Source organism: Acipenser ruthenus, chromosome 3, assembly GCF_902713425.1.
Source record: "Acipenser ruthenus chromosome 3, fAciRut3.2 maternal haplotype, whole genome shotgun sequence".
Lineage (NCBI taxonomy): Eukaryota > Metazoa > Chordata > Actinopteri > Acipenseriformes > Acipenseridae > Acipenser > Acipenser ruthenus.
Window position 1 is genome coordinate 87,873,469 of NC_081191.1, and position 26,896 is coordinate 87,900,364.

General features: G+C 38.2%; 1 protein-coding gene across 1 annotated transcript in view; it reads right to left on the reverse strand.

The window, feature by feature from the left end:
* LOC117394379 (contactin-associated protein-like 2) overlaps positions 1-26,896 on the reverse strand; it is a 545,795-nt gene that overhangs the window by 6,955 nt on the left and 511,944 nt on the right. The window contains exons 21-22 of the mRNA XM_033992589.3: positions 25,069-25,162; positions 1,697-1,927 (exon numbers count right to left, since the gene is read on the reverse strand). Of these exons, the coding sequence (XP_033848480.1) occupies positions 1,697-1,927; positions 25,069-25,162 (325 nt within the window). The remainder of the gene's footprint in view (positions 1-1,696; positions 1,928-25,068; positions 25,163-26,896) is intronic.

Sequence of the window (26,896 nt, forward strand, 5' to 3'; positions counted from 1 at the left end):
ATGAATCGGCTGTTTCAACCAATTGCTGTGCGAGGGCTGGCATTTAGTGTTTCAACTAATTAGCACAAAGCATTGCCATGTGGAGGGTGGGTGCTTATTGTTTCCTCTTATCAACACCAAGCATTGCCCTGCATTTACTTTCCAAAAGTCTTGTAGCAGCTGGTTTCACTGCGATAATTTAGCTCAGCAATGTTTGACAACAAAACGTGAAAAACATTCTCTAGCATCCAGCACTACATTTAAAACAAAGCAGATCAAGGAATATATTAACAGTTAACATACATATGTCAATGATCAATAAACAAGCCATATTATAACATTTTGTACATGTTATTGTTTGTTTAGCACTTCCCTTTAATAAGCTGCATGTTGGAATTATAGGTACTGTACAGCATTGTGCAGATATGCCACTGGAACTGGTTCTGCCATTTGGTGCTACTTGTGTTTGTACTTCATGAATGCTCAGTTAAATATTCTATATTTTATGCTGAAAACCTGTCAATTTTGTGGGTTTACAATTACAAAAACAGTAACTTGAAAAAGATTGAAAAAGTAAAAGGTTTATCAGGAGCTTCTTAGCAAAAAATGTGGCCTTGCTTCACTCGCCAGTTCTTTACTTTTTCACCCCCACTTTTAAACAGTTAGGTGCCCCTGCTGTCAGTCATCTATCAAAGTACACATGGTCTATATGTCATTGCGGTCAACCATTTTTTAGGCATTTATATATAAAAGTGCCTTATGGTCGACACCTCTTCGGAAAAAGCTTTGCTGTGCATGAATGATTCGAAATAGCGTGCAGAATTATTGTGGACTTTAATAGGGACACTTAAATAGCTTTTGTTATACGCTGAAACATTTCAAAGTGTTCATCAAAGCATGTGAATCACTAACCAAGGGTTAGTTGCTGCAGGAGGCTAGCACAGCAACTATTGTGAACTCTGCCACCATCGCTCCACATAGATATGGATTCATGCACATTCCATTTGTATGTGTCATGTTACCTAGCCTGGACCACAAGGACTTCATTTACAAATTTCCATCTTTACTGCCACCAGAACTTTGTTTACATCAACAACATACCAAGATCAAACTGGTTTGAATACAGTGGTTGATAAGTCAGACAGTTAGGCTTGCAGACTGGCAGAAATCAGCCTCTCCAATTACCTCTAAAGGAGGTTACCCAATTAGTGTCTGTTACAAAGGATGCTAGAGGCAGGTAGTAATCCTTAAAGAACTGAAAAACACCAAGACAAAAACCTTTTACATCTGTGCAACGTCCAGTTGCAAATCGAACCAGCATCAAGACGATATATGTACTGAAGGAAATAACGGCGTATAGCCTACGTGTTAATTTAATAAATGTAATTCATGTTAAAATATTTAAACCATTTAGTAGCTCAACATAATACAATGGCAGAAAACATTTAAATTGCGATTTTATTATTATACCTGGATAAATTTACGACATTTTCTGGGGAAAAAAAAGGGACGGATACAAATGATCCGATTCCAAATTCTGAAAAAAAGACAGGCCTTGGTCTAAATAGAATCAAATCCCAAAGGTGATGGTCAACTTCCAAAGCAAATGACATTCTTGCATGTGTCACCCAGGTCCAGGCTTTTTATTTGTTATTGTTTTGGGCTTATATGTATCTTTCTACACAAACACACTGTATTTATGATTTTTCCACCTTACCTGAGTCTAGACGCCAGGGATCAGTGGCGGCCGACATTGGAGGAATGGTCAGAGGGGAGGCCCCACAGTTGGATTCCACCAGTTGTCCTTGGACTCCGACAGGAGAGGGGATGCGAGGCCTCAAGGCAGCCTTTAGCGGTGAGATCTGGTTGAACTGCACTCTTGACAGACAGCCAGAAAAACCTGGCGTGTTGTACTTCTGGATTATAACTGGGTCGATTTCTCCAGTTTCTGGAACAAATTATAAAGAGAAGAAATTTGAGTGCTGCTATTCCTCAATATTAACCTAATGACTACACAACTATGCTTACTGTAAGGGGGAAGGCTGTAACAGGGTGATGTTTGCAGTAAATACTGCTATGCACTGATGATGCCATCAAACCAAGAGCCCCTCCATTTTTGCCTTCTTAATCAGAATTTAACAGCTGTTCCAATTCTACGGTGGCTTGTTGAAGCCAACGCAACAGAGAAAAAACAAAAAAAAACCTGTTATGTTGAGATAAGAACATTTCTCATGATTGAGAAAACCAATCCGTTCTCATGATCGAGAAAACCATCTCAGGACCTCGAGAAAATGGAAGTGACTTCTGTTTGAGATTCTGAGAAATTATCTTGTGATCACAAGAAAAACAAACATTCAGTTATCACCAGATAAATTATCTTGTGATTGACAAATGATTTAATCCCCCCCCCCCCCCCCGCCCCGCCCCCCCCCCAGAATCACTTGCCAGGTGTCATGGGATTCCACTTGAGACCTGGCAATCATCTTCCCTCTAGCGGATTGTCTAGATACTGTGGTTGCTTTTCACATGCATTTACAATGTCACAGGAGGTTTACAAACCTGCCAGAAAGCTGAAATACATGATTGTTGAGAAAGTAACATTTAATAAACTGAGCCAGTGCTATCCATCAAATCAATAAAGAAAAGAAATAGGCATTAGGTTAAACTTTGCTTTTTTGGTATTTTTGGCTTGAATCTCTTGGCCCAGTAACTCTCAGCATGAAATCCTTTTGCAATTTTCAAAACCCTTTTCTATTTGGCTACTTCTTGACAACAGCCAATACACAGGTAAAATAAAATTGATCCAGGAAAAGGTTAATAAATCCTGTTTTTATTCAAGTCTTCCGTGTGACCTTGGAGAGAGTCCAAAAAAGAGCCACCACGCTAATCCCAGGGCTTAAAGGAATGAGCTACGAAGACAGGCTGAAAGAACTGAATCCATTTAGCAAAGAAAGAAGATTTAGGGGGGACATGATTGAAGAGAGAGATAGAAACGAACATTGCTAAGGGGGCTAAAACTAACTCCAAAATGTTTTCCCAATATAATAACAGCAAGAGAACATTCAAAAAGGAGGTTAAAAGTCTAGAGATACAAATAGCAAAATCAGACGAAGAAAAAACAAAAAAAAGCAAATATATTAAAGGATTACTTTTCACAAGTTTTTACAAAGGAGGATACGGACAACATGCCCCACATGTCGACCTGTTCCTATCCAATTTTAAATAAGTTTAGCATAACAGAAGCAGAAGTGTTAAAGGGACTAGGAGCTCTTAAAATAAACAAATCCCCTGGGCCATATGAGATCCACCCAATAGTACTCAAAGAAATGAAAGAAGTTATTTACAAACCGTTTACCAAGATTATGCAACAGTCTTGACACGGGGGTTGTACAGACAGACTGGAGAATTGCAAACGTAATACCGATCCACAAAAAGGGAGACAAAACCAAACCAGGTAACTACAGACCAGTAAGCCTGACTTCTATTATATGTAAATAAATGGAAACTATAATAAGACTCAAAATGGAAAAATTACCTATATGGTAACAATATCATGGGAAAGGGAGATTGTGTCTAACTAACCTGCTTGATTTTTTTGAGGATGCAACATTGACAATGGATAATTGCAAAGCATATGACATGGTTTATTTAGATTTCCAGAAAGCTTTTGACAAAGTCCCACATAAAAGATTAATTAATCAAACTGAACGCAGTAGGGATTCAAGGAAATGCATGCACATGGATTAGGGAGTGGTTAACATGTAGAAAACAGAAAGTACTGATTAGAGGAGAAACCTCAAAATGGAGTGAGTGGTGTACCACAGGGATCAGTAGTAGGTCCTCTGCTATTCCTAATCTACATTGATGATTTGGATTCTGGTATAGTAAGCAAACTTGTTAAATTTGCAGACGACACAAAAATAGGAGTGGCAAACAGTGTTGCAGCAGCAAAGGTCATTCAAAATGATCTAGACAGCATTCCGAACTGGGCAGACACATGGCAAATGACAATTAATAGAGAAAAGTGTAAGGTACTGCACGCAGGCAATAAAAATGTACATTATAAATCTCATATGGGAGATACTGAAATTGAAGAAGGAATCTATGAAAAAGACCTAGGAGTTTATGTTGACTCAGAAATGTCTTCATCTAGACAATGTGGGGAAGCTATGTAAAAGGCCAACAAGATGCTCAGATATATGCTCAAATGGAGATTAGATAAAGGGGCATTCAGAACAGAAAATAGGAGGCACTTTTTTACACCGAGAATTGTTAGGGTCTGGAACCAACTCCCCAGTAATGCTGAAGCTGACACCCTGGGATCCTTCAAGAAGCTGCTTGAGATTCTGGGCTCAATAAGCTACTAACAACCAAATGGGCAAGATGGGCTGAATGGCCTCCTCATTTGTAAACTTTATGAAGTCTCTAAACCACCTTTTGAAAACGACAATATACTACTTAATAGCATACTGTACAGTAGATGCTTCTATTGAGTGTGCAAAAGGAACATTATACAAGACAGTAGTTTCAAGCAGGGCAAGCCAGTGGTGACCAGTTTGACCATGGTAGCTCGCAGTTTTAAATTCATGGCTTTGGGTGTCAGGAAAGGAAATCTATACTGGGCTGACTGCTCAATCTTTTTTTTCTTGGCGAGTATTCCACAGAAATGTTCAAGTGCTTTTCCCGATTGTTTTATATTGGATTTGGGACACAAGTGGTAGCAGAAAGCAAAGCTGGGATTCAGTGTGGTGTTCTGCAAGCCAATTGCTGGACTATAGAGAACCAACATCATTCTGAAATGGAAGGGTTTATCAGAGTTTAAAAACGGACTCAGGACTCCGTGCTCAGTTGATGAGGCTCCTGACTTGGCAATCAAGAATATTGCATTTCACTGTGTGTTTGCCATTCAGCACATCTTGGATTTAACTGGGACTACTTCAAGATGTTTAAATCCCCTTTGAAAAATGTAATTAGCTGCCCAGTTACTTCCCATCCACCTTCCCATTTCATAAAGGGATCAGGCCATGCTGTACAGTACTGACTAGGCCTCGTCAGCCTGGGTTTAACAGCAGTCACATTCAGAATTCAAGTCTGCGTTTTACAATTACATTTTTTCCCCCTTAGTTTGGAAGGCTGCTTCAAATAACAGGTATGCCTTTTGTCAAAGCCTTCCTTTTACTTTCACAGCACAACAGTGGAAGGGCATCTATGTTTAAGTCCTGTAAAAAAAAGGGGAGGGTGGGTTAGCCCCCCCGCCACCAAAAACAATCCAAGTCTAGTCTCCTCAACATTACAGTTAAAAGTCTAGATTCAAATTCAGCTCCCAGGAGGTACAAATCACAAAGCCAGAACCACCAAGCAGAGCCCATTAGCACAGTAATGCATCTTTACCAGTTCAGTGTACAGAGAGCTTCCTTAATAAATTGAATAATGCATATACTAAAAGCCTTCATACTACCTAGTAAGGTTTTATATAAATTATAATTTGTATGTACCCCTTTGATGGCAGAAAGGGCTACATCATTAATGCTCTCTCTCTCTATATAATCTTGCACTCAGCAAAAGGTGCCTGCTTGTCTTGGAATTAGAATAACAGACTGGTTCTTTTGTGGTTCAAAGAACCCCTTTGACCTCTAGCAGATGACCCTTTTTTTCAAAGTGTTGTTTCTACTTTATAAGCAGATTTTGACCATAGGTGCTAGTCAGGGTCAAACCCAACTAAACCCGGTTCTCAACCAGACAGCTTCGGCTACAAGTGTCGGCTGGCGCAACCCCAAATAAGGTGGGGGGGGCTAACTTTGGTCATTGGTTTGGATTGAAGATTGGTATATCAATGTCTGAAAACTGTAGGTAGGTGCTCGGAATTGCTTTTTTTTCCTATAAAAAGTGTGGAAGTGTTCCTACAAAAAGTGTGGCAGCAGTGTAGAGTAGTGGTTAGGGTTCTGGACTCTTGACTGGAGGGTCGTGGGTTCAATCCCTGGTGGGGGTCACTGCTGCTGTACCCTTGAGCAAGGTACTTTACCTAGATTGCTCCAGTTAAAAAAAAAAAAAAAAAAAAAACCCAGTATAAAATGGGTAATTGTATGTAAAAAAAAATAATAATAATGTAATTGTATGTAAAAAATAATGTCATATCTTGTAACAATTGTAAGTCGCCCTGGATAAGGGCGTCTGCTAAGAAAGCATTCCTTCAAGGGGAAGTGCTGCATGGAAAAAGAGTGCAATGAAAATGCTATAACAAACATTACAAATAAAACACACATTTAACAATGTGTGCACCTTTCACATAAGCAAGGTAATAAAATGACACAGAGATGATGAATGCAAAGTGTTTCATTTGTGTGAATGATTGGCAATACATAGGAGATAAGATTTACTGGAATGTTAGCACCATGTACTTTAAGCATGCAAATAGTGTTCATGCACTTACCTGCCTTGGATCCTTACATAGGTCATCTATATGGATGCTCTGTCAGCCGAGGTATTAAATTATGCCTAGTGTCCAACTGAACAAGACAAGGGGGTCTACAGAGTGCATATGCGATTAGCAGCACCATTTCTACCATGAGAGGATAAGTTATATTTCTTTTGCAGTGAAATGAAAAAAATAATTAAGAATGACCCCATAAATCCCCTGGACAGGCATACATGAAACAATTAAGACATTTTAGTCCTGGAACCAGGTTCCATTTTTTAAAATTCTTTAACCTAAACAAAACAGATGCACGACAGGAGGTACCACACTAGTGTTAGATTAGGACAGATTACAGGATACAAGTTGCAATTGGATACGTTTTTGTAAACCTTCACAGCCAACTAAAGTATTATTTACCATGGATATTTACATGATCTTTATTGTCTTTTTACAAATGGTGACAAACTCCATGCTGCTTGGTTTGCCTTAATCACTTAAGCAGGCATCAAAAAATCATAGACAGATGGTGTATTGACTCTGGGATTTGTGAGAAACCTTCAAGAGGGCAACAAGATGCAAAATACAGAAATTCCACATTTACTTGTTCAACATCAAGAGATTAGGATCAATACATACTGTACCGCAATAGCTGTATCCAACATTATATTGTCTTACTGTTAAGAGGACCCCTTGAGATAAGATGTAGGCTATATCCCAAGGGTTATTTTTTATTATTCTGGTTAAATAAATACATTTGGTACAAATTTGGTTAGAGTTGATTAACAGACGGTGGTCAGAAACCATTATTGCTTAGCACTGATGCTCATAATAATGATGGATTACCTAGGTTGTCAACTGTAATTATAGTCTACTACCTGGCAAAAACACAGAAAATCTCCCAAACAGTGAGTGTATGTTGTGAACAAGCTGAATTATTTTTGTCTACATTTCTAAAGCAGGTTTACTCTCCCTGGGAGCAAGGCCGTAGCTTTGGAGGGTATGGGAAGCATGGTATGTTGTTAGCAGCAAACCCTGGAGTGCCTCTGGATCCAAGCATATATACAGCATTCACTCCAAGCTTAACAGCCTCTGCAATTGTGGCCTTGTTGAACAGAGGCTTTTCCGATCAAAATCGTTTACTGGATTACAGGATAGCCCATCTAAGATAAGTATACCATGAAAATAATAGTAAAGAACAGTAATCTACAACAATTTGGAAAAAACATAATTAACCATGGTAAACGCTTAGTGTAAGCATAGCAAACTGAATTTACAGCAGTTAGCTTGCAAACAGGCTGAACCCTTCCTTCTTCCTTGGGCCAGGGTGAATCCATTATACTGGTTTTTAAACTATAACAAAAAAAAAAAAAAATCCTCTGCAGTATTACTTTATAGCTACAAGTTTTTAAAATCAAGATAGGAATCTTGGAAATTGAAGCCTTTTCCCCCCCCCAATGAAAACGTTTGGGGGGGGGGATAGGTTTTCGCCCCCTAATTCCGAGTCTCTTTATGTAATGTAAGAAGTATATCTCTGTTAAATGGATCGGAGATTTCCTTTAACCTGAAAAACACAATATGTACTAGACCTTTTTCTGCTTCATGAAAGAAAATCTCTGTTCTAGTACACATTGCAGTACATTATATATGTCTACAATACAGTATCTGTTCCATGTTACAAAATGTTAGCTTATTACAAAAATGTCACTCGGTATCCAAGTTTACCTGTTAAAGGACAGAATCTTTTCTTTTCTGTAGGCACATGGCAAATAATGCAGACAGACAACTGTCTCCTCCATATGATTCACAAATCATGCTGGGGTCAGTGTAGAATTCACAGCTTATCCCCAGGAAGTACTGAACCTATAACCTTATGGGAACAGTGCTGCGAGGACCCAGAGTCCTCCTTACTCTGTTACTGTTTTATTCGCTTTCTAAAAGGGACCTTACCCCTGTAGCTTTTCAGTGCTCCCATCAACACAATGAAGGGGCTGAACAAAAGAATTTACAATAAGCTGTTATTATGGATTTTTAAAAACTGAAACAAAATGTTGTGTCTTTATTGGAACCATTTTTTTTTTCAAACTACCATTTACTTTCCCCAAGGGGTCCAATCGTATGATGAATAATTTAGACAAGCTATTGTAAACAGTGCCGACCCTAATAAGACAGATTATTATTATTTTTTTTTTTTTGGGGGGGGGTAACCCATAAGCTAGAGGTTACAAACACAAAAAAAATGGCAGAGCCACTTCTAAGCCAATTTTACAGTTAAATGGAGCACTAAATGCTCAAAAGAAACATTAGCAGCTGCTAATTCTGCATTTCTGTTACATACTTTATTGCTATTTGCAAACATTGATGTCTCCCTACTCTGCCCTTTATTTGGTTTTAAAACGGGAATGCGAAGGGAGAGGGGTTAATCTTTTCATAATCACTGCACCATGCTGCACACGTTAATGAATGTCTTCACCGGGCAAAGAAAAGACAGTGTTGCATATCAATGGCTGACAGAATACTATTTTAAATCTCCACATTATAAAACAGCATTCCAAGACGATGTTCCTTTACACACCCAGAACTCCCACACTTGTTGCAATCTCTATGCCAGGTGACACTTTCTTGCTGGTTACCTGTCCTTGTGGTGCCCTCCCACTGCAGTGGCAATGATTCCACCTGCTTCAATTCACTGGACTAAACACACAGCCCAGATAGGCAACACAACTGAACACAGAGACGTTAGAAATATAAAAGACACTATGGACAGAAACTCCACAGGAAACTCTCCAATCTGAATCCGGGTGCCAATTTTATGAAGGGTATGCTTGTGGTAAAGATTAGGCAAATGCACATGGTTGTATAATTTGTCCCCATGGTTTAAACAATTCTAAGGATAATTGACAGGCATCTAGCTGCTTCAGAATTGTCAAAAACAAAACAAAAAATCCAATAGTAACTCTTTAAAGTCCAAAGTCAAAAGACTAATTTGCTTCCAGGTGGCCGGTTAAAAAGATAATAGGCAACAGCAACATTTAGTCAAATAATAAAACAAAACAGAAGTGTTACCTTTGCGGCGTGAAGCTTGCAGGTACAGTAATTCCCTCACGAATGCTTCCCTCTTGTTTCCTTTTGGACTGCAGCTAGGTCACTGCTGCTTTTTTGTTCCTTTGCAGGAGAACCCCCCCCCCCCCCCCCCTTCACTTGCTGCACACAAAAATCCCAGGCTCCTCCAGTGCTACTGCTGCTGCTGCTGCTGCCTACCAACACTAATTCTACACTCAGAATGCTACCAGCATGCTACAGTCCAGGCAGCTCTGGTTCACAGCAATCTGGGAAATCCTGGAGCATGGATTCAGACCAGGAGTCTAGCCTGTGTATTCACATTAATTCATCCAAGACACAGAGCTAAGTCACGTTCTGGTAGCTTGTACAATAATTTTACCAGAATCGTGGGAATACATTTCAGTTACATTGGTGGCTACGGTTTCCAGAAACTGAACCCAACACTATACAACAAAGGTTATTGTTTCATGCGAGGAGCTGGTGCTGACAGGGTCCTGTTGATTTACAACAGTAAGAAGCTTGATTGCAAGAACTAATGTGGCTTTTCAGTCATGACAAAATGTATACATACCAGATGTAATAATAATATTATTCATCTAAACCAAACCACCGTAAAAAAAAAAAAAAAAAAAAAAAGGACAGGACCAATTATGAACAAAAGTGCTTTGAGCTTTCAGAAGGTCTACAGTGTGAACATATTAATAACACCGTGTAACAATTTTTTTTTTTTTTGGTTCCTGGGTAGTAAGTGTTATTTCCTAATTGCTTATGCCTCAAAAGTATAGAAAATGGCTATTCCCCACAAACTTTGCTTTTGTGACCAGGACAGTGATATTTTGAAATTTACCTATTTCCAATGAGAAAACGGGTGAATGTGTGTCTTTTCGTTCACATAAAGTCAGAAAAAAAACAACATATGAATCCAAATTAACATGTATTTATACTAAAGTAATACAAAAATGACTACAAAAGATTTAGAAGTGAGTAGTTTTTCGAGATTTACGATTATACTGTAAATCACTTTCACGAATCAGCCCCCAAATGTAGTGTCCCATCATGTTCTCGTTATACTGTCCTTCACTGACAGCTCATCCAGGAGCCTCAAAGCCGTGCTGCTCCATAATGGTAACAAGTACCCGTCTCTTCCCCTGGCTCACTTGGTGCACCTCAAAGAGGATTACAACAGCATCAAGACCTTGCTGGACGCCTTGAAGTATGATGAGTACGGCTGGGACCCCTGGAAGGTGCTGATGCCACCACTGCACATCAAATTGGGCCTTATGAAACAATTTGTCAGAGCTCTAGATAAGGAGTCGGCAGCCTTCAAGTACCTTCAAGACTTCTTCCCTAAGCTGTCTGAGGCAAAGGTCAAAGCCGGTGTCTTCGTCGGACCACAGTTAAAGAAGATCCTGGAGTGCAATGAATTCCCCAAGAAGCTCACTAGTAAGGAGAAAGCGGCTTGGAACAGCTTTGTCGCAGTGGTTCGGGGCTTCCTGGGCAATCACAAGGCCGAAAACTATGTGGAGCTGGTTGAGACTCTGGTGAAGAACTACGGCACAATGGGCTGTAGGATGTCCCTCAAAGTCCATATCCTTGATGCTCATCTTGATAAATTCAAGGAGAACATGGGAGCGTACTCGGAGGAGCAAGGCAAGCGCTTCCACCTGGATATACTGGACTTTGAACGCCGCTACCAAGGACAGTATAACGAGAACATGATGGGAGATTACATTTGGGGGCTGATTCGTGAAAGTGATTTACAGTATAATCGTAAATCTCGAAAAACTACTCACTTCTAAATCTTTTGTAGTCATTTTTGTATTACTTTAGTATAAATACATGTTAATTTGGATTCATATGTTGTTTTTTTCTGACTTTATGTGAACGAAAAGACACAAATTCACCCGTTTTCTCATTGGAAATAGGTAAATTTCAAAACATCACTGTCCTGGTCACAAAAGCAAAGTTTGTGGGGAATAATAGCCATTTTCTATACTTTTGAGGCATAAGCAATTAGGAAATAACACTTACTACCCAGGAACAAAAATTGTGTTACATAGTGTAATGAACAGCAGGTGTATGACAAATCCCAGTGTTTGTCATACAGTAATATACTTCACCGGGCTACCGTCAAACGCCTGATCAGAAAACAATAGTTTTGGTGGTTTTCCAGCTGTTGACAGGGAAAAAAAGGTGGTTTATTTTTAAACAGTATTATAGAAATCCTTTAGAGAAATATTAGTGGGCTTAGTGAGAGTCCCTGCAGGCCCTGTGCGCCAGTGACTGTACTGGAATGGACCTCTGTCAGCTTTCTAATATTATTATTATTATTAATTTCTTAGCAGATGCCCTTATCCAGGGCGACTTATAATTGTTACAAGATATCACATTATACATTATTTCACATTATACAGATATCACATTATTTTTACATACAATTACCCATTTATACAGTTGGGTTTTTACTGGAGCAATCTAGGTAAAGCACCTTGCTCAAGGGTACAGCAGCAGTGTCCCCAACCTGGGATTGAACCCACGACCCTCCGGTCAAGAGGCCAGAGCCCTAACCCCTACTCCACACTGCTGCCCCTCAATTCCAATCTATGCATGTTTTTAAAATGGCTGAACTAAAAAGTTACTATATAGACTGAATCCCATTCGTTCATGGATTTTCACAAAATAATAAATGAACAAAGTCAAGGTCACTTTTTTTTTTTTTTCTTATAGGCTGTACTGCATTTCAGGTTGGATTTTTGTAACTGTGGGTCAAATATGCAACACTACTCCGAGAAGGAATTCATATTCTGAATACGGAATAACCTTAATATAAAACAGAATTTGAGTCTGGTTGTGAACGTACCCAATAATAATTACAATCATCAGAAAACATGGCATAATAGTACAATCAGAAAACATGGCTAAATTTGTATGTATTATCTTAAAACTACATTAACAGTTTGCAGAATAAGCTCACTTCTTTCTTCGAGATTAGTGGATGAATTGCTCATAAGATGAAAAACAAAAAGAGGTTGGTGACTGCTTCAAAATAAGCTTAATTCTTATTTTTGGAAATCTTAAGTTCATACTGTGTGGGTTTCTCAGTGCAGGCCTGTATTTGGCGAATTGAGTGATCCGATAAATCAATTAAACAGATAGCCATTTATGGTCCCCCACTGGGGATGCAAACCCCTGTGAAGAGAGCTGGTCACACTTCTCACTTTAATCCATCTGGAGAACCGCTTCTTTCAGTTGCCAAGAAACTTGGTATTAACATGATGTAGCAAAAGTTAAAGAATATCTGACTGTGGGGATATATGGCGGTGTCTGTCTGTTCCTACATCCGTCTATTTGAATGTCACACTTTGTATTTGTCCATATATCTGGAGAACCACTTCACCAGTTGTCATGAAACTTGGTAGTAAGATTATTTCGATCATTTAAATGATTGAGTATCGAATTCTCAGGATATACTGTACCGAGTATGATGTACAAAGTATATAATAAGAATAAGCAATGGTATAATCGAAGTTTGGGAAGGGATTCTCCAGATAAAAATGTAGGTGTGACACACATATATCCCCATAATCTGGATACTAAATGTTCATACATCTCGCTACAATTGGATAAGCAATGTGAAATAGGTCACAGACAAAAGCATCGGTACCCTACACTAAGGAATTTAAGAAAACAAGTTAAATACTAAAAGTATTTAATGACCATTAGCCACCAATTCATATGTCAATGTCTGGTAGTTTAACAAACACTTTATATATTTAAAAAAAATATATTGTTCATGACAAAAGTATTGGCACCTTTACATTAAGTCTATAAAAATGTAATAGAACTATTTGAAAAATATATTAATTAAAAACCATTACACAGTAAATGACATGCATTATAAAGTCAATAGCCAGAAAAATAATTTCTAACATCTTTTGAAGGATGTTTTGGCAACACAGCAGATGGTCAAGACAAAGGAGTTACATTCACGTTTGAGAAAAGCACTCCTTGCAAACTATAACAAAGGAAATGGCTACAGAGCAGTATGGAAATATGGAATACCAAAATCCACAATACGAGAAATAATCAAGTACTACAGAATAAAATTCAACTGAAATGCTCAAAAGAAGTTTATCTTCCAACAGGACAACAACCCAAAGCATACAGCCAATTCAACTCTGGAATTCTTGAAGAAAATGAAAATAAAGGTTCTGGAATGGCCTACGCAATCACCAGATCACAATCCAATAGAAATGAGAGTGAATGCATCTAGCTTCTGGGAGTTTGAGTTCTTCCAGGAGATTTATTAAAAAAAAAAAAAAAGCTTAGTAAACAAAATGTCCAGAACAGTTTTTCCTACAAAAGGACCGAGACTCCCAAGAGCAACTCACATGTATCTTGCACTCTTCTTTTCCACCGATACATTGCCAATTTTATTGTTGATAAATGCTATGGAAAAAAAAACCCTCTAAAAATCAAATGCACATTTTACATAATGTCTGCCTATTTCATATAGGACAATGCTAGAGCTACACAGTGGTGATAGTACATATTGGATAAGATTTACTGGAATGATTTTGTTAGCTACATGTACTTTAAAAGTAAGCCTATATTATACTATTACACACCTGTAAAGTCAACAATGCTAAATATGACTTGTAGTGGTTTAAATCCTTGTCTAGAGTTCCACAGGAGTGCTGCATTAGCTTTTGTACACCCGCAGGGGCTCGGAAGGAAAATCAAGCATAAGTGACTCCTACTGGGCAGGTGCCCAGAGTCCAGGCTTGGACTTCCAAGGTCAGTCGCTTAGGTTAGTTGGGTGAAAAGAGGCAATTGACTTAATTGATGGAACAAAGGTGTCCTGTTAATGCTCAGCTCAGTCCTTCTGATTGGTAAATGGATTACAGAGATGAACAGGACTATCAAATTGTGCATGTCAAACAATAGTAAAATGTATTTAAAAAATACACACACACACACACACGTTGGTCTTAAGCAGCTGAAGGTTAAAAAAGAAAAAACTGTAAGTACGACTGCCTCGCCTGGGACTATAACTGCTGATGTATTTAATAACAGCTCATAACATCCCTACCATTATACTTGTGTACTGTATACATCGCTGCAAATGTGCAAGATTTATTTTTATCCCCCAGCTATATCCCCATTTCACTGTGTATTACAGGTACCTTTACTGACTAAAGGCCAGGTATGGTGGAAAAAGAAAAAAAATTTGATTACGTTCCAGAGAAATTAGACATACGCTAAACACTGGATCCCAGGTGTGGGCTCACCTAGACATTTAGCACTGAAAACCATAGGAGGGGGGCAAAAAACCAAGACAAAATGGACTACTTCACTGTACCATTTCATATCATACAATATATTAAAAGCAGGCATGACATGGTTGGTCTTCAGTTTGTGTATGGACATCACCCCCCCTGGTGAAACCAAAGCAAGGAGGATTTTTTTCAGTTAACGCCAAACAAGCAGTTAAACTTTTGTGTTCATCACATCATGGACAAAGCATGTATTTCTTATAACAGTATTGCAATACACAAGAAGTTAATTGTATTTCATACATGGGGAATGAAGCATTTTAGCATTTCACAAAAAACAAAAGCAACCTACAAAAAATAATTATTGCAGAAGATGTGCCCAATTCCATCTTTCATCTAGGCTATATCGTGTTCCCATGGTGATGAAACCCATAACCTTGTATACCAAACCTGTCCAAAGAAACTTCTGGACCATTCAGTTGAGCACAAACTAAATCAGATACATCTATCATCCACAGATTTCCCTTCAGTTTTATCCTCTACATTATCCCCCCCTTGGGTACTGGAACTGTAGGCTTCAAAATCAGCAAGTATGTTTGTGGAATATCAAACACTATTGTGAAGTGCAGTTCTGTATTCCAAGTTCAGTGGCTCGTTTCTAACCTGTCAGTGAAAATTAAAGGCATTAGCATTTATTTTAGGTAGAATTTTTTTTTTTTTTTTTTAATTTGCCAAATCCCAGGCTGTATGAAAGGTCTTGATATGAAATGTAATTGTGAAATTGTTTTCAGTTATTTTCTGTCCAGGCTGACCTAAGCATTGTAGAACGTTGCAATACCAGTGCTCTCAGTGATAAAGCAATGGTATTTAACCTTTAAGCATTGTTTCTAACTAGAAAAGAAAGCAGGGGGACGATGGAACAAAAAGGAGGAGAAGGCCATTTCACAGCTGAAAATATTTCTGAAGCCAAGAGGAACATTCATTTTAAAACCTGGGGACCTTTAAATCACCTTTAGCTCAGTGTTAATGAACATAGTAGGTTATATCACGTACGTGTTCACATTTTAATGACCATTCATCCCCATGCTCCTGTTTCCAATGTAATATCTATAGAGAGGGGGCTCAGCATAGAGGTTAGTAATACAATACCACACTAATCTTTATAATGGCCTTCAAGATATTAGGTCTGAATGGGTGTATTTGGGCTTTGTAACTCTGCTGCTAATAGAATTAATTAGGCTGAATCTATTTCAACCCAAGCTGACAATCCTCTTCTGAAGAGACATGGCTTTCAACAGACACAAAAGGTATTGAGCTATACAAATCTCAGCGTTGTCAACCCTCAGAATAGAACATTGTGTTTGACAATGATGTGAAGGTGTTTAAAAAAAATTGGTTTATGGAAAATATGTTTTGAATGCCTGTCTTACCAATATGGTATCTGTATTTTGAATTGGGAAGCAGTACTCTGAATATTCTACCTGAAATGCTTGGAAAAAAAAATACCCTGCTTTGTAAATGCAGTTTTCTATATTCCCTGTTTTGACTAGCAAACTGGTGGTTTAGAAATTGATTAATTGAGTCAAACTTGGGCATGCTTGATCCTGTGTGTTATAAAGTAGGTAGCTAGAGGGTTCAATACTCAATTCAAACTCCATGCTTACCATTGTAACAGGAGCAGTCCTGATAAACTAGTTAGTGAATAGTAAGACATTCACAGACAGCCATCAGATTCTGCTTGTCTCTGGGGTAACCCCAAAATGATAGAGAAGTTATATCAAATATGCAGGTATTATTCATCTCATCAATATAGCCAGAGGTTACAACAATGTGGCAGAGGCATGTTTTACTGGGAAACACCTGTAAAGAAACAATTACAAAATACAGCAGTATAGCAAATATCTAAAAGCGTGCCGAGGCAATTCAGCTGAAACCTAAAAAGTCACATGGCCATCAGTCATACTTCATCCGTTTAAATAATCATGCAATGTTTATTTAAAATCCTACATTGAATAGGGATTGAAATAAGGATCATATTGCATATGTTTGATCCAATCCTGACTTTGCTATGAGTTTAATAAGACACACCTGAACTTGTTATGTATACACTGTAGCTGAATCAAGCTTGCATTCAAATCTGGGTAAAACTGCTATGTAAAAGGCATCTACCTTACTGGTTTCTGAGATATTAGTTTGAGATTTTAGGTTTGTAAAAATGACGAAACAGATTAAATGTAGCAGGTACGGTACCCACGAGAATCATAGAATAAAGAATTACACCAGTTATGAAGTCAATCTCATCCCATTTACAAAACTAAGGACTGTTGTAAAGAATGTTTTGACGAGGACTGATTTTTTTAAACGCAAATTTAGATGAATCAAGTTTGCAGTTAACTAAATCCTTTTCAGGTGTTTGAGAGAGGGTCTATAAGGTCATTCATTTTCAAAGCACTGTTTGGAGAATGTTTGCTGAATAGGGCCCAAGAGCAGTGAAAGCAGCAGCAGCAGCAGCTGATTTACAAACACATCAGCTTTGGTCTGATTCTCTACCAGTATGATCAACAGTCTTGATTTCCCAGCAGACGTTACACTTTTAAAAAGCTTGATTGGAAAGCATGGTCATTACACATCACAACTAAATATTTAAAGGAGATTGGACAAACTGAATAACATTATCCTGTCTTATACTGTTTAGGCACACAATATAAAAATTTAAGAAAACACAATCCAGATGAGCTTCTATCTTATAAAATTATATCATAGTAAAAACAATATCAAAGACTAAACTTAATCTGTGACTCTTTTGGGTTGTAGGCCTGGGAAAAAAAATAAAATAAATCAAAAATCACATAGGCCCCGATTCTCAATGCTCAGAAAAAGAAATGAATTTGCAAATTAATTCTGTTTTCTGTGGTTATATAACTAGGAACAGTTCATACAAAAAAAAAAAAATCCAATATGTTTCATAAAATGGTGTCACAATTACGTTTAGTACCACAATGTACGACTAAATGTTAGTTTTCCAATACTAGTGCAGCATATCACTGGCCGCAGTAAGTAATCTTAAAACAGACAAAAAGAACATTCACACTGTGTGCTTTCAACAAAAAACAAAAAGCTTTATTTTACTTTTGTAATGCAAATTTGTCCTAGTCCATCTATGCACTGAAACAAAGAACAGAGAAAAAAATAACATGCAATGCATAATAATGAAACTCAAAAACAGTTTAAAGATAAATAATCTCAATCACACACGTGTGTGTATTATGTATATGTGACGTCATTATAAAACATCCCACCTACTGAAAGGGGCTGCCCTTACCTCCTACTGCAGTTCAGAGCCAAACCATGCTGTTCAAAGTGATTCTGGTGATAAACAAACAACTATGTTCCTACTCCCCACACCTCCAATAAAACACTGACAGCATTGTTAACTTAATTGAAAAATTAGTTATCAATTAAGTAATTCCAGACAGCAGGGCTGAAACAACATTGTTTAAGAATTAATCCTTTACACTACAGCAAGAACTAGTTTTATTTAATATCCATTAAGTTTTATCCTTTCTGTACTATAAGTAGAGAGGTAATTAGGTATAGTAATTAATCATTTTGCACTGAAACATAAATGTTTTTGATTCTCTTACATGGATGGTTTCAAACACATTCTAACTCTCTCCACAGTTCAGCCAGGAACTAACGATTTGCTTTAAATACATGCATTGTTTTCCAGTGCACATAAAACAGTGTGCAAGACTTTAAACAATGTATAGCTACAGTGTTTTTATGTTTATCACCAGATTGCAATGTAAATTAAAAAAAGAAAAAAAGGGAACTGGTTCAAACTGTAACCTGGACTGTTGTGGGTACTTGAGGACCAGGGTTGAAAACTACAGTACTGCCAGAAGAGTAAGGGGACTTTGGCACTTCTTGTCCATTGCAGGTGTTTGTTCCAACCATTTAATTAATTAAATATCAATACTTAATTAAGGACCTGGTTGAAACAAAGTCTTGGAATGGAATGGAGTAGCTACAACCAGATCATGTGACCAAAGTACGAGGATGTAGTAGTTTTTTACCATATATCAAGGGTCTCCAAGTCTGGTCCTGGAGAGCTACAGGGTCTTCTGGTTTTCATTTCAACCGAGCGCTTAGTTACTTAATTGAACCAATTATTGGCTTAATTAGTCAATATTAACATGTGTTCCAAATCTTTAGCCATTGATGATGTAAAGACACCTATAATACCTGTAGGATTGGGGCTCTCCAGGACCAGTGTTGGAGACTTCTTCTGTATATGTATTTGAAATATTGCATATCCAAATTTATGTATTTAAAAAAGTGAAGACTAAAAGACTCCTCATTTCACTTGTGACCCCGAGAATTATTCAAAGGTGTGAAAAACAATTGCGCCTGGTACGCCACCGGCTTTCAAGCTATTTGAATCTCATCCAGTGTACACTATCTGCAGAGCCCCAGTACCACATCTCCGTACCTCCACCCTCCTTGGATTCCCTCAGCAGCTCAACTACAAAGACATCTCTGGCTTATGCCCTTCAAATATCATTGAATTCCAACTGACTCACCTTGACTAGCAGGCCTGGTTCCCATGGGAGCTGAACACTAGAATGTGATCAATGCCAGCAGTCTGGATGTGACTGCTTCTCATTTCATTAGCTGCATGTGCACAAGCTTGCAAAGCATTACTATCTGTGATCAAAGTGATCTCATGTCTCCTGTACCACTCCCGATGGTTTCCATTGATGTGTGCAATATATATATATATGCACAGTTAACTCTTTTATAATCAGGCTTTTCTGGCAAACAAACCCCCACAAAATAAAATCATTCTTAAGACTGTTTGGTGGTTGAATAAAAGTCATTTCACCACAAACATAGAAAGTTTCCATTGCAAACACTATTTAACCAAGAGATACCAACATATGTTTAGTGACTACCAGTAACATGTTACAGCTTAATATTATTATTATTTATTATTTAGCAGACGCCTTTATCCAAGGCGACTTACAGAGACTAGGGTGTGTGAACTATGCATCAGCTGCAGAGTCACTTACAACTACGTCTCACCCGAAAGACGGAGCACAAGGAGGTTAAGTGACTTGCTCAGGGTCACACAATGAGTCAGTGGCTGAGGTGGGATTTGAACCGGGGACCTTCTGGTTACAAGCCCGTTTCTTTAACCACTGGACCACACAGCCTCCTATATGCTACCTCCAATATGCTACTGATGTTGTTTTTAATTTCATTTCACTATTTAAAGCCTGTTATATACTAATAGAAACAAAGTATACCCTTTAATACTATTAATTATGATTTATTTCTTAGCAGACGCCCTTGTCCAGGGCGACTTACAATTGTTGCAAGATATCACATTATTTTTACATACAATTACATTATTTTTTTACACATTATTTTTACATACAATTACCCATTTATACAGTTGGGTTTTTACTGGAGCAATCTAGGTAAAGTACCTTGCTCAAGGGTACAGCAGCAGTGTTCCCCACCTGGGATTGAACTCACAACCCTCTGGTCAAGAGTCCAGAAACCCTAACCACTACTCCACACTGCTGCTAGCCCCATAGTATCTGTGGTGTGAATGAAAAAAAATAAAATAAAATAAACTCATATTGCACACTAGATTTGAAAAACATAATTAAAACCATTTGGTGCCTTTGCGGTCGTGAACTCCCTCTTCGGAAGACAGGTGATATTTCAGAACCACTCTAGGGCAACAAGATCCCAATGTCCGAATAGATTATTTTTATAGTATTGAGACCATGGACATCGAAAATGGTATAATGTTTAAGAAATTTCAAACTTGTAGAAACAGCTCTTTCTTACTGGGCTCTGTTTTCTCCTATCTGCTTGAGATCGCCCATAACGCATTGTGCGCCAACACTGCCTCTGTATCGACTCGTGATTGTAAAAATGAATGATTGAGAAATAAACGTTTTTTACTACTGCTATAATGTAAAGGGGAAATTTCCCTGTCATTGAAAAAGTGATAGAGACATGTCTCCCACCTTCCCCAAATTACCCCTACGGAGGCTTGGTGGTCCAGTGGTTAGAGCAAGGGGCTTGTTCCCTAAGCAAGTCACTTAACCTCCTTGTGCTCTGTCCTTCAGATGAGACATAAAACTGAGGATCTATTGTAAGTTGTGATGCATAGTTCATCCCCTAGTTTTTGTAAGTCGCTTTTGGTAAAAACATCTGTTAAATGACTAATTAATAATAACAATAATAATAATAATAATAATAATAATAATAATAATAATAATAATAATAATACGCATGGTGGTGTATAACCCCCCATCCTGTATTGAAATCCTTTTTTTGTAATTTATCAGCAGGGCTTGTTACAGAGGGTCCATGTGGCAATGTGCCCCGCCCCTGTGTGCATTTCTGTGTTGTATGTTACGTGTGCTGTGTTAATGTTGGTGTATAGGCATTGGTACACGGGATATAAATGGGTCTGTGTTTCACGTGTGATTTAAAATGTATAATTGTATTTAAGCACGAAAATTGCACATCACTTCACGTGCATTTAAAGTAAGTAATATGCGCGCACGAGGTTGCACATAATTAATTCACGTGCTGGGATTCAAGTGAATAATTAATTAGTAATTGAATCCCGGCACAACAGTATATATAGATGCACGTTTTACTCACTCGGGGTTGTGTGTTCGGTGATTGGAGAACGGGTGTGGAGAGGAGAAAGGAAAGTAAAATAACGTAAATCATACGTGTTTAAACTCACTGTGTTTGTGTGTCTGTCCGTGCACCGTTTGTTAAGTGTTAGTCCGTTTTGTTTGTCTATTTATTTTTGGCCTCAAGTGCCGTGTCCTGTGTTTTGTTTTGTTCAAACCTTTTATTTTACAATAAAACGACGCAAGCAAGCACATTTACCATTTCATCCACCGTCTGTCTGTGTACTCCTTTCTGGTCTGACGTAACCACTAGAGCCTGCTTGTCACAGTCCATTATAAGACTGACGCCACTACAGGAGTGTTTCAACAAAAAAAATCATAAATACAATCAGTTGCATTAAAGTCAGTGATAGTAATAAAGTGATAGTACATTTTCAAGTTAATTACAAGCCACTGAATCAATCTTCTGTTATCAAGATTTTGTACCCCAGTTCATTAGAACATAAGAACATAAGAAAGTTTACAAACGAGAGGAGGCCATTCAGCCCATCTTGCTCGTTTGGTTGTTAGTAGCTTATTGATCCCAGAATCTCATCAAGCAGCTTCTTGAAGGATCCCAGGGTGTCAGCTTCAACAACATTACTGGGGAGTTGGTTCCAGACCCTCACAATTCTCTGTGTAAAAAAGTGCCACCTATTTTCTGTTCTGAATGCCCCTTTATCTAATCTCCATTTATGACCCCTGGTCCTTTTTTCTTTTTTCAAGTCAAAGAAGTCCCCCGGGTTGACATTGTCTATACCTTTTAGGATTTTGAATGTTTGAATCAGATCGCCGCATAGTCTTCTTTGTTCAAGACTGAATAGATTCAATTCTTTTAGCCTGTCTGCATACGACATGCCTTTTAAACCCGGGATAATTCTGGTTGCTCTTCTTTGCACTCTTTCTAGAGCAGCAATATCCTTTTTGTAACGAGGTGACCAGAACTGAACACAATATTCTAGGTGAGGTCTTACTAATGCATTGTAGAGTTTTAACATTACTTCCCTTGATTTAAATTCAACACTTCTCACAATATATCCAAGCATCTTGTTAGCCTTTTTTATAGCTTCCCCACATTGTCTAGATGAAGACATTTCTGAGTCAACATAAACTCCTAGGTCTTTTTCATAGTTTCCTTCTTCAATTTCACTATCTCCCATATGATATTTATAATGCACATTTTTATGTGCACATTTTTATGTGCATTGCAAAGTGATGAAAGCAAATCTACCGGCATACGGCAGGTTATAATGCGGTATAGTCATGGATCCCATAAGCCCCATAATGCCACTGGAACTGGTATTCTCGTAAACATGGCCAAAGATCACAAAAACTGGAAGATGTTCAATGTTCTATTGAGGAAACAAAGATAGTGCTTTCTCAAAGAGTTTTTGTGTAGAGACATGACCATTACAAGTTTAAGCATAGTGGTGGGGATATTTTTTCTGCTGTATGAGATAGCATCCCAGTTGCACCAAAATGGTCCAATGTTTGTTTAAATGTAGTTTTAGCCATATTGGCAAGCTGAGTTGTCTGATTATATTAGCACTTGTCACTTTTCTTGGCACTTGGAGAGTTCTGGGTGATTAGAATAGACCTGACAAATATTTGTATCATATTGAAAATGTCTATAAAATAGATTAAGCTCACTTAATCTACATTGAATTATGTCCAGTACTTAATGTGCAATAACATATGATGCTATTCATGAAGTGAATTATTGTTTTTACTGTGTGAATTATACAACTGTATACTGTATATGAATTTATAACAGCCCGAACCCAAATTAATACTTTACAGAACAAGGGGTAGATTTGAAATGGCTTATAGAGGTGCTTAATGCGATAAGTCTGATAGCTTTCTAAAGCAATGTACAAAGTACAGCACTGTGTTGTGATGTTGATGAGATATACTATCAAAAATGATATCAAATGAGAAGCAAACATGGTGGGATTGATAGGGTGTGTGCAGTCAGCAGCAACAGGTTTTTATCTCACCAAGATTTATTACAAATCAAATAGCAGATTCATATTGCGGGGGCGGGGGGGGGGGGGGGGGGGGGGGGGGGTCTTTATCAGGCCCAATTTGCAACCCATTTAGAATGGCACTAAGGATCTCTGGTCTTAATTAAATAAATGATAGGGATGGTTTTTGTGGGAGTAGATTTTTCATGACAAATAATCTTCATTAGGTTTGAGGGAAAGACGGTTTCTAATTATAGATTTGGAATGTTATATATATATACTGTATATATATTAGGGATGCACCGAATCCTATAAAAATTGTCAAGAAAACTGAAGGAAACTGTTGAATGAAAAACAGATTGTCAGCTACTAACAAGGGACGTGCACAATCTATAGTTTTGAGCCTTTTAGTTAATAGTATTGTTATTGCCGAATGGAAATATATCCCTGAATAAGATTTTAGTTTGAAACTTACACAGTTTACCACTAGCCCCCTCCCACCCTCAATAGAAACATCAAAATACAGAACCGTTTACTTTACCTTTACAATAAAGGAGAGCTGCGTCTTTGTCATAAATTTTTTAATGACATTTCAACTGATCTGAGAGTTATGAGGAAAAATTACCGTGAGTGACCTGAATCTCCCTGCGAAATAAAACCCACGTTGATTTAAATGCACCGTGTGTGTAACACCTATCATATAGGCTACGAAATAGTTTAAAAATTATTTTAATAAAACACAGCAGTTCCCAAATGGTTCAACTTGTAGTGGCACATTACAATAACGTAAATGTAATTTACTAAAGCATATTGTTAAACAACGTCTTGCACATCTGACAGTTGTAAAGTCACAAAAAATATATATTTCTGTGCACCGTTTTTTTTTTTTAAATCTCAGTATGATCTCTAGAACATGTTTCACAGACAAAGCAACAGAGCACAAAAGTTTGCCATTACTATATATTACAGATTTACTGCATAACTTTACTCCATGTAAAATGTGATGTGACTGTGCTGTTGCATTCGAATCCGAAGCCCAATCCTGGATTTGGTGCATCCCTAATATATATCCCTACAAATACAATAAACCATGTGTTTTTTAATCTTCACAAGAATACTCTTCCTGTTTTCTGAGAGCGCTTGCATGGCACATCACTTTTCTCAGTCTTACATCATCCTGACCTCCTACACCATGCTAACAGGCAGAGGCTGCTGACTAGTTCCAGCAGATTAACACTATGATGACCCCTCCAAAGATTCATTAATGCATTTATGCAGTGAATACACCCTTACACAACTTTACAACAGTACATTTGCACAACCATTTTGCAGTTTTAGTCATGGTTATACTATGCATTTACCATAACACCAATGTTTGCCATATTTTTATATGCTTTGCCATACCACTCTGTGCTTTGCAATGTTTATCTGTGTTTTACCATGCTTTATGATTATGATTAAAGACATTTTTAACAGGATATTTGACAGTTTACATTTGTCTTTAAGCAATTGTTGTTGAAACAATATAAAAAATAGATTACTTTTCTTGGAATGCAAACAATAAACCAATGTTACCCACAACACAAACTGCAAGAAGAAAATGCCTTATTAAAACGGTCAAACAGCAATCTTCACAGTTCTTTGACTGGTGTGTTTCTCTTACTCACCATGGACTCTGCCAAGAAACAGTGTCTTGATTGAGTTAAAATGGACGTCAGAAGATTCCGGTAGGGTGTAACTCACTGAGGGGTAGTGGTCGAGCTGAAAGACAGAAAATAGCTTTTGGTAAACATTTGTTCTGGGGGCCGATGAGATTCATTGGGTGAATGGTCTAACTTTTTACCTCTGGAAACCTGGGTGTTATGAGTTTTGTTGGCGACTTCAGCTTTAGTGAATACATTAGTAGTGAAAAAACACAGAACACAATCAGCCAAACACAAGAGTCTTTCAGCTTGCTCATATCCATATACTAAATAGTTTTCCTTAGCTCAATTACTTGGGGAATAATGGCAATCCAGGCATAAGGGATGTTGCCTAAAACCTGTTTTTAGAGCCCATTTCTATTAAAATATTAAAGTGCATCTTAAAACAAGTACAATGAAACAGCCTTATTAGCTGACTTTAAGTCCATTCATTCTATCATAGTATGCAATCAGCATTTAGCCATTTATAAAAGCAAACCATTTTTGATTGGTGCAAGCCAGAGGAATGGCACCAAACACAAACCCGATTGGTTAACCGCTGACTCCCAGAAAACCGCTGCGATTTGCAACCAGCACCAGCCTTTTATTAGATTATTAAAGTCATTTTCAGAACCACATCACAAACAAGAAAACATGCATATAAATTGAAACATCCTTCGGGAACACAAGAAAGTACATAATAAAAATGTTAGCTTAGTCGGGGCTCCCGAGTGGCGCATCCAGTAAAAGCACTCGCTAGAGTGCAGGATGCGCTCTATAGCCTGGATGTCGCAAGTTCGAATCCAGGTTATTCCACAGCCGACTGTGGACGGGAGCTCCCAGGGGGCGGCGCTCAATTGGCCGAGCGTCGCCCGGGGGGAGGGAGGGTTAGGTCGGCCAGGGTGTCCTCGGCTCACCGCGCACCAGCGACCCCTGTAGTCTGGCCGGGCGCCTGCGGGCTTGCCTGTAAGCTGCCCAGAGCTGCATTGTCCTCTGACGCTGTAGCTCTGAGGCGGCTGCACGGTGAGTTTGCAGAGTGTAAAGAAGCGGGCGGCTGACGGCACACGCTTCGGAGGACAGCGTGTGTTCATCTTTGCCCCTCCCGAGTCAGCGCAGGGGTGGTAGCGGTGAGCTGAGCCTAAAAATAATTGGGCATTTCATATTGGGGAGAAAATAATAAAAACTAATTGGCAACGACTAAATAAAAAAAATAAATAAATAAAAAAAATGTTAGCTTAGTGAATTGGAACAGATTTTTGTTTCGCAAATGTCTTTTGCAGACACTCCCCCCGCCCCCGCCCCCACCCACCACCCTCAAAAAAAAAAGGTGCTCCCAGATTTCGTAGGCATTGAGAATGAACTTGTCCTTAACCCTCTTGGAATGGACATCCTGACATCATTGCGCTCACATAGCCACTTGATGCTAACTCAGCTCCTGTATAGGGTATTTGGAGGGCAGACAGTACTGTCTTCTTTTCTAACTTGACCTGGGAATAGCATTGCACCTGTCTTCTAGTGCTCTAGATTGCAACACAATGCTCTCTCCAGTAACATACTGATTTTTTTATTATTTGTTATTTTATACCACAGCGTTTAGCACCATGCAATAGATTGATCTGACACGGGAATGCATTACATAGGTATTATTGATGTACCTATGTTACTTAGTCCAGAAAAGTTTTTTTTTTTTTCAATAAAGCAACATCTCCCCCTAGTGGAATTTTGAAGTATAAACCAGCCTCATACTCTTTTTTCATTTTCAATTTTATTTAATTTGACAGGCAGCTGTTATAGCTTTCACTGTCATGTTTAA